This window comes from Trachymyrmex cornetzi, unplaced genomic scaffold, assembly GCF_001594075.2.
Source record: "Trachymyrmex cornetzi isolate Tcor2-1 unplaced genomic scaffold, Tcor1.1 scaffold416, whole genome shotgun sequence".
NCBI lineage: Eukaryota > Metazoa > Arthropoda > Insecta > Hymenoptera > Formicidae > Trachymyrmex > Trachymyrmex cornetzi.
This window is the reverse complement of record NW_017298918.1, coordinates 332996-342846: the sequence shown is the minus strand read 5'-3', so window position 1 is coordinate 342846 and position 9851 is coordinate 332996. Positions and strand designations below refer to the sequence as shown.

The window sequence follows — 9851 nt, the reverse complement described above, 5'->3', positions numbered from 1 at the left end:
CTATCGAGAAGACGGTAAACTATTCACAATCTCAACGCGTTCCACAGAAAAGATGGCTAATTATTTCACGATACAATATTGTGGATAAATGTAGTGTAAATCATGCAAAATTTCAAGATTGATGTTAATTGTGTTTTCCATTTACATCAAAATTCAAAAAATTCTCATTTGCTAAATATAAATAATTCACATTCCTTTTCATTCTGACAAATGCGATTCAACTGAGTTTTTTATATCTACATAAATTCGAGACCGTATTTTTTACTAAACACAGAATATTTATGATAAATATTTATTAATATTCATTTTTTGAAATGTTATATAGATATTTTATACATATTTTATATAAAGCTTTCTTCGAAATATTATTAAAATATAGACTAAATATTTTATGCAATATTTATGATAAATATAAATAAATATTTCTAATAAGTATTTTTTATTTGGATTATAATGTCTCATTAAGTATTTTTATAGCATTTACTAAAAATATATATTCTAATAAGTATTTCATAATATTTATAATAAATATTTATGAGCTGTGCAATCTAAAACGACAAAAATATTCACAAAATATTTAAAATAAATCTTATAAATATTTCTAAATATTTTGTAAATATTTTGTAGATATCGTGTGCTGTCTGGGAATGACGTCATTATCCGAGTATAAAATATTCGCATAACTTTAGATTCAGGCGGAAATATATTTTGGAGAACTTATTGTTAGTGGAGCGCGGGGCGACGAAACGCGACGTGTCGGCCCTGGCCACTGACGGTGGCCGCGGCGCGGCCTGAAAAATCGAACACATCCAGTGTGACTCGGTACGAGTGAGTGCGAGTGCGTTCAGTAAGCATGCAATTGCACACAATTGACAATTAACAGCTGTAACCTTGTTATCGAGGACATAAGTCGTTAGTTGTTACGACGGCGCGGCATTACAACGGCGATGGCGACGACGATGATGACAACATCATTCAACGTCGGGCATTGACAACATCTAGCCATCGACGACAGCTCCGAAGGGCCGACTGCCGTCGCGATCACGTTCAAAACATTGATTGTCGACGTCGGCACCCGCCGACACTTAACGCCTCTGAACCCCCCCGATGTTTTGCGTGCTCTCACCGACTCCCGGGGGATACATAACTATACTGAATGTATAATTAGGCGAGTTAGAAAGCGAGCTTAGCGAGCATGTCTCGTTGCAACGAGAAGTGCCTTCTGCACTCCAGAGCGCACATCGTGGATTGAGGAGTACACAGCCTAGTAATTGTACGTTCATTATCTTAATATCGTGCAATATTTTTTAATCGAGGCTGGAGAGTTGTCACGTCGAATAGTGAATTAAATAACTTTGGAAGATATATGATTAGATAAAGGCGAAGAATACAGATTTTTTTATTATAATCTTGCTTGTACTGATAAGTCAAAGAACTTGATATATGTGTCAAAGGCAACAAGGAGACATCTGTGTATTAAAAAATTAAGTTTATTGTTTGAGTTTTGTTATATGAATTCTAAGGATTGTGGTAATTTATATCGCGAGAAATGTAGCTTTTGATAGTCACTTTTCAATCTCGATTAACAAAGTTTTAAATATCTATCATTAATATTTTATTGTAACAATTTATGATTGATGATAATATATCTCATAATTTATTAATGTTTCATGGTAATATTACTTTATAAATATGCTTATAAGTATGCTCTACTTACTATTATACAAGAAAATATTCTTTGGTTTGTTAATATTCTCTTATCAGTATATGTTGTTTTATCAGTTAATATTTTCTTATCAATATGTTAATTGCAATATTGTACTATTTTAAACTTGGATTATCAATTTTTTAGTTTATTCAGTTTTACTGATGTCAATATGTGGTAAATATCTGACGATGTATATGAATTGTCAATGCACGAAAAATTGGCAAAATGCAAGTGATGGTGATAACTGAAGAGTCATCCTGAAATATTATACTTATTTGAAAAAGGACCAATATAGAATACAGACAATATGTTTGGTTGTCCTAGAGAAGCTGTACGCGTTAAAGTCAAGGTATGTATAGTCAATTAGAAATTCCCAATTAACATACATTTTTATTCTAATAAAATAATAAAAGATCTTTATCTACAGAGTTTATATTACACTGAACTTAAAACTGGAACAACAAATTACAATAATAACTATACTGACAAAGAGCTTGTCACAACTGTTCAGAACCGATTTGATTCTGTTTAAGCAGTTATGACAAGCCCCTTGTAAGTATTCCAGATTTCACCTGACAATAAAACAGATTTCTAAAGTCTTGAGATGAAAATTCTAATATCAAAAAGAATATAATGATTTTTAAATAAGAAATATGTTAAACTATATATAACCAATCAAATTGTTCGAAATATATACTTTCCTATATTCTGTAACTTGTTATGCAATCGTTATGTGCTCATCGGCAGCGCGGATATTTTTTTATAGTGAAAAAGCTGCGCAACTGTCGCTATGAACACATAACAATTGCATAACGAGTTACAGAATACAGGTCTAATTCATTATGCAGTAATGAATGTCATTTATTTACTCTTTATGTAATAGCTTTGGCATGTATTATATTTCATTGTTCATACGCAACGGTTTTTATTCTGCTATGATTACTATTGAAATATTCAACATATTAATTAGTACTAGTAATTAACACAATAAAATGCAAAAAAAGAAATAATTACAAGTAATATATACAGAATTATATAAATATAAAAAATAGGATTGATTGATAGAGCATCTTTACTATGCAATGTACTATGTGTGAACTACGTGTATTATGTGTGATTGTCGAACAATTGAATTGACTAATTTTAAGTATTTCTTGTTTAAAATCATTATAGCTTCGACATTTTAGTATTGGAATAGTGGGATTCATTTCAAAATAATCTCAAGAGTTTACCGTTAATTGTTATCTCACAAAATCTGGAATATCTTATATGTCATGTATTTAAATAATTACATTATGTAAAATTGCATATTGTTATAATATTACCGTTGGTATAATAAATTAATTATGATATAGTTAAAATTATATATCATGTATGACTACATACAATTTTCTGTTTTTATGAATGCCTACTTTAAATATGGAATTTACAACAAATAAACAGAACCCTTTAATCCTCTTTTTCAGAAATGTGAAACTAGACATCAACCGGAATACCGTAAGTTTAGCGTGGATCCTCAGATAACATCAATAGAAGTACTGCAAAGTATTCTCATAAAGGCTTTCGATATAAAAGGGTAAGTTATATTAACAATAATAAAATCTGCCAATATGATTTGTGTGTGAATGTCGAATTATATTTGAATGCAATCATTTGAATATAGAAAATGATTTTTTTTTTTTCAATAAATGCAAAACGTTTACGTTTTTCCTGATTCATGTAAAAAAGTATCATAATAAATAAAAAAATTGCTACACCTTTTTACTCATTTCTAATAAATTGCATCAAATTTTGAGAATTTTGATAATAAAAGCTAAACGCTTATCGACATTTTTCGACGTGAAATAAATAGTGTGATCACGCTGCACTTAGTTTAAGGTGCATTCCGTTCTGCGCTTCTAGCGCTATAAGCATCATTTGTCCTTGTTTAATATTTGATAGATAACAAGGATGAACTGATGTCTACAGTGTATGAGCATAAAAAGGAAACGCATGTGTAATATACAAAATGTTTGATAATTCTGCCGACAACGCTCGAGGTAGGTAGAGCGAACTAAACTGAGTCGAAAAGTCCTCTACCATTTTGCAATTTTCGCAATAGTTAACAAGATATTAATTACTCAAAATTGCCGAATATTGGTCTTCAATAATTTTTTTCTCAAATACTATCAACTTTACAGAAAAACTGCAAGAGACAAAAATTGTTTATTATACCTGCCCACGAGGCACGAGCGTTGTCAACAGAATTATCAAACATCCTGTGTATACGTTATATTTATCAGATAAATTAAGAAGATCTTTAGATCGAAAAATATACAATTCTCGTTAATATGTAAATTAATTTGGAATTATATTATTATGGATAAAAAAAAAAGAATTATATGTTAAAATTAGAATATTATGTATTAAAATACATAATATTCTAATTTTAACATAATTCTTTTTTCTTTTTTTTTTATCCATAATAATATAATTAGATCGATATACATGTGCTATTTTTTATCAGTCAAATCATCACGTAACGACAATAAAACATCACAAAAGAATTACTCGAAACAAATATTTTATCGAAGCATACCATAAAATATTAAACCGAATACCGTAAAAATTGCTTGCGTGCCGTAGGGAATTCACCGTTTCGTATCGAGCGATCGATGACTATGGGTCAGAAACGTATCTCTTCCTACTCTCAGACTGGGACTTGGATGCTGCGTTTATCAGGTGACTTAATTAATTAATTTTTGTTAGGTGAATTGATTGATTAAATTTTATAAATAATAATTTAATAAATAATAAAACACATAATCTATTCTACATTATAAGCATTTTAGTGTAACATGTTATTTTTCAGTGCATCGGAGCCATATCTCTATCTGCAGGTGAATCTAAAACCCTTCGGTGAAACTGGAGACTGCGAGTGCTACTGGGAGCAAAATGCGCAGGAAGTTTTGACACGTCAGCAGGAGACCGGGTTTCCTTACAGGACACCTAAGTTGCCCGGTCTCATAATGAATAAAGTAAGTGCCATGTCGCGTCAGTGACGATCAGCAATAAGGCAACATTGAAGGTTTCATAAATATCTAGTACTTCTGGAGAAATGTCAAAAAGTAAAAAAAAACACAAAAATTTATTAATCCCTCTTAAGTTTATATTTTTCATTTGAGAATCATACTGTTTTAAGTTTTAATTATTTTAGTTTTTAAGTTGGTTTTTATTTTTTTCATATTTCTTAAATTATTAATCCTTAATTTTTTATATATTACTTTTGTTGTATTTTAATTTTATTATTTTTTATGTTATTTCTTTATATTTTCATTATTATTACAGTTATCAGGTGTATCCAATTTCGCGTTTAATCTTTCGTCACAGATGGAAAGGACACTGAATATGGTGCAACGTGCATTGGGCAACTTGGGCGACGAGTCATCTCATCAGCAAAATGTTCAACCTCCAAGACCACCTTTGACAGATGCTGAGTTTCGTCGATTTCTGGATCCGATCGGCCAAGTAGTGCACTCCAAGGAATTAAGGGCAGTTATTTACTTCGGCGGAATTGAACCTAGTTTACGCAAGGTAGTCTGGAAACATATCTTGAACGTGTATCCAGAGGGGATGTCAGGTCGCGAACGGATGGATTACATGAAGAAAAAGGCGCAGGAATACCAAAATTTGCGCGAGCGATGGCGAGTGCTGGTGCAAAAGGGACAGAACGTCGGTGATCTTGGCTACGTCACTGGTATGGTAAGAAAGGATGTCCTCAGAACGGATAGGCATCACAAGTTTTACGGTGGTTCGGACGACAATCAGAACACAGCGAGTCTCTTTAATATTCTGACGACGTATGCCTTAAATCACCCAAGTGTAAGTTACTGCCAGGGTATGAGCGACTTGGCTTCACCTCTTCTCGTTACGATGCGGGATGAGGCGCAGGCTTACATCTGTCTTTGTGCCCTCATGAGAAGATTAAAGGATAACTTCATGCTCGATGGTATCGCCATGACTACCAAATTCGCTCATCTCGCAGAAGGTAGATTATCATTTAAAATGTCTTGCAATTTATTTATTCTCTAAGTTTCAATCTTGTTCAATGCTCTATAACCTACATTTTCATCTTAATATATTCTCATCTTTATAATACTTCTTGATAATGTCATTGTATCGATATAAAGATATATTTTCTTACAGGTCTTCAACATTATGATCCTGATTTCTATGCATATTTGAAGTCGCATCAAGCGGACGATCTACTCTTTTGTTATCGTTGGCTATTGTTAGAAATGAAACGTGAGTTTGCGTTGGAAGACGCACTTAGAATGCTCGAGGTTCTATGGGCAGCTTTACCAGCATCACCGCCGACTGGCGAACTGAGTCTTGCCGAGGTGCCTTTTCCGCCAGCATCGCCACCGCCGAGTCCGAATGTGAAGCACATCCGCGAGAATGCGTATACTAAGGTCTGCGCTATTAGACGACAAAGTTCCTCAGCCAGTATTGCCGCTAGCGTGAGGCGAAAGGCCTTCAGTACCGAAGAACCGAGTCTGAAATCATCTACTGAGGTTAACGGAGAAACGAAAAGGTTTCTTGTTTACATAATTGTGTTTGTACTTGAAATCAGTTTTTGAAACTTTACTTTTCGGATAAAATATGAAATTTAGACAAAATGGAAGAGGTACACAAAGAAATATAAACGAAAAATATTTATAGACAAACAATAATACTTAATAATTTTCCAATTCTTTCTTTTTTGCATTGTTAATTAAAGTTTATTTAATAAACGGCAATTTTGATTCTTCTAATCAAATGCTTATTTTCAGATCCAACTCACCGTATGAAGCATTCTCTGATTCAGAAAATGATTTAACCAGCACGAAAAATAGAAGGAATAATGAATCGACAGAAAAGTGCCTAAGTACTGATTCTCTTCCAGTTAAATCGAAACGCGCAAATCTTTTGGAATTGAAAGAAAGACTGAGTACTCCTAACAAAGAACAGACTAAAAACAGTGAACAGAATGATAGTTCTGGTGAAAAGAAATGTGCGCGAGTGGTAAAGAATTTAAATGAGTTCTTAAACTTTACCAGTCTCAATCGTAGTAAAGTCACGCCCAGCGACGCCGAACCTGAACTCAGGTAATTACTTTCGTAGAAAATATTTACTTGTAGCTCAAGATATTCTTGCCTGTACGTCATAAAATTAAAGTGATTCAAAATTATACTTTATCACCATAGACGTGTCTCGAGCGAAAGCGGCGTCATCAGAGTGTTGAGGGATGAACCGAGCTCGCCAGATGATCCCACGGATTTTTTCCCGATGACTACGTCGATGACTAGAGAATTAAGACTAGAATTGGAATCGTTAGATCGACAAGTATTTGGACCTTCACCGCCTAGTGAGCTACAATGCGACTGTGTGCTTTCAAAAAGAGAAAGTGATTTACCGGAGAGTGAGACAGAGACAGAATTGGCGAGATGCAGTCCAGCAGCGGATGTGTTTGTATGGGAAAATCCTTTACACACGTTACAACAGAAGCATCACCCCACGACTCCAGACGAGCAGGCGGAATTGGAATACGACGGTGAAATTTTGGAGGATCAGAATGGCGTGAAATCCGTTACACCGATTAGGCTGCTCAAACGTACTACTAGGTAGGTACACATTTTTATTTACAAAGATTTATAGATTTGGAAATCTTAATGAGAGCAAAATTTATAAGAATTTACAAATTTTCTGTTAAAAGTTTAGTTGCTCGGAGAAAAATTTCTAAATTAAAAGTCTCAGAGATTTTATTTTCTAATAAATTTTACTTATCTTTACTTTTTTTAATATAATGCTTTCAAAGTATTGATGGAAAATATCTTTATTCATTTTATATTTATATGTGTCTCCTTTATATTTCACTGAAGTAATAAATACATGATAAAATCCTATTATTGTAACTATAACAGAATAATTCATATCTCTCCATAAATATGCAGGGTTAAAGACTCTATCGGCATTTTTAAAAAATTTCAAAGAAATCATTACCCAATTATAGGAAAATGTGTTTCTTTACATTATTTTTATTGAAACGCTTTGTTTATCTTTCAGATCTGAATCGGCGTCAGATAGCGAAGGAACCGAGAGTTGGCATCAGAACCCACCTATACCAGAAAGTCCAACAAAACAGCAGCAGCAGCTGCAGCAACAGCAACAGCAACAGCAACAGCAACAACAACAACAATCTGTACAAGAGCAATGCGAAGAAGTGACAGAGCTGACTAATCTTATACCTGCGGGAACAAGCGAGGACCAACTGGGCGAAAACTCGTTGCCGCCACCGCACGAATTTGGTGGCGGCAATCCCTTTCTAATGTTCCTGTGCATCACTCTTCTGCTGCAACATCGGGATTTTGTTATGCGCAATCAAATGGATTATAACGAGATGGCAATGCATTTCGACAAGATGGTTCGCCGTCACAATGTGATCCGTGTACTGAATCAGGCACGGCAATTATTTGCCGGTTATCTCAGGAGACATTCCGTCGCTTCGTCCTCTTCGGCCGGTTCGACTTCCGCCAGCAAGGCAGACTGCGTGAACGTGTAACTCAACTTTAAAAAATGTCAAGTTATAATTTGAGATTTCAGAATTATTTCATTTAAAATGAACAAGATTCAAACGGCACATATCACGGACATTATGTTATGTTGTCGAAAATGTTAAAATTCGGAAGGCTTAAGAGGAGTAATGTTATGGTGCTCTGTTAGGAGTTCTGTTATGGTGCTCTTCCGCTCACAACATACGCTCAACATTTATGACATTCGTAATACATCATTCACAGTTGTATCGCACGAGGAGTGTTTCTGATTAACCATTCTTTCCTTCGTATTTCTTTTGGTATATAATAAAATAGACTTTTTTTAAGTAATTGAATAAAGATTATCCATTGTAGACATTAAAACTATCCAAATCCAAACGTAACAACGAATAAATGACCAATGCAAAAGCAATAAAAGCAACGTATTTACAATCATATATAGAAATTTTAGAGCTTTTTTCATAAGAGCAATTTTTCAAGATAAATTGAATAAAGAAGAAAAGACGATTGATCAGAGACAAAACCACCTAGGCCCGTACTTATTAGCAGTTAAGATGAAAAGATTCGTTGGGAGAGTTAGGGATACAACGATCTGAAGCGCTTTAGTTAATTCGCGAACGGCATGCGTAGCCTCGTTCGCTCACGCACGTTATCATTCCATCGCGACATAATGCACTTCATCATCCGCACGCATTGACGAACCCTCTTTCGCTGTACCTCGAGATAGAATTAAGCCCTTAGCTTAATGCATTCGGGCGACGACGGCGTTGTGCGTTCTCGAATGTGTTAAATTTGTAAAATACATCTATATCTATCCTAGCCGCTGAGTTTTACTTTGTTCTCAAATAGTACGTTTGAGAAACGACAATAAAGTGCATTTAATTTTATCGCTGATTATAAACTTTTTGTATCATTGAATCTACACCCGCTATTCAAAAATATTACAAAAATATTCTAAGATAGTTCTAGTGTCTTCTGATAACAAGCATATAAACAAGTTTCGTTTGCTGAATAATTAAATTGTTTAAATCTGTAGTAATATCTACACCATTTAAGCAACGTTAAATTGCTGAAGGTATATTTCATAAAAATAATTTTTTTTATTAATTAATGATATAATACATAGGACATGCAATAATTAGTAAATAAGTTTAAAATTTATTTTTTTATAATTGCATCTCCTATATTTATTTTCTTTTTAAAATATGAATTCTTTTATTTATAAAGTGTATATTTTATCTTGTTTGTAGTTAAAAATATATGTAATATATATTATATACAACACGCCAATGAAATATCATCTGTAATGGTAGAAAATTAAAAGGCCACTAGTGCATTAATAATACTTTTCCATTTGTAAAAGTAAGATGAATTCAATATTTGCAGTAGTATCTAAATATACAAGTAATATCCTATTATACTATTCAAATATGGATAAATTTTATAAAAATTTTAATGAAAGATTGCAATTTTTCTCAAATAGTCAATAACTTTGTCAAAAATTAAAAAAGACATAAAATTAGGATAATTACTTATTAATTATCCAAATATGATACAAATTTGTATTATAA

General features: G+C 33.1%; 1 protein-coding gene across 2 annotated transcripts; it reads left to right on the top strand.

Moving 5' to 3' along the window:
- The first annotated feature begins 771 nt into the window (after window positions 1–771).
- Window positions 772–9203, top strand: LOC108764400 (TBC1 domain family member 25). 2 transcript variants are annotated; one of them, XM_018512642.1, is made up of 10 exons: window positions 772–1273; window positions 1853–2057; window positions 3175–3284; window positions 4334–4429; window positions 4560–4725; window positions 5036–5735; window positions 5894–6281; window positions 6520–6834; window positions 6934–7350; window positions 7793–9203. In XM_018512642.1, exons 2-10 carry the CDS (start codon window positions 2016–2018, stop codon window positions 8286–8288), a joined length of 2730 nt encoding a protein of 909 aa, XP_018368144.1. In that variant the 5' UTR covers window positions 772–1273; window positions 1853–2015; the 3' UTR covers window positions 8289–9203. The 2 variants fall into 2 exon arrangements, with proteins under 2 accessions (XP_018368144.1, XP_018368145.1); XM_018512643.1 differs by having other exon boundaries at window positions 5078–5735; window positions 7793–8288.
- Window positions 9204–9851: the final 648 nt, after the last annotated feature.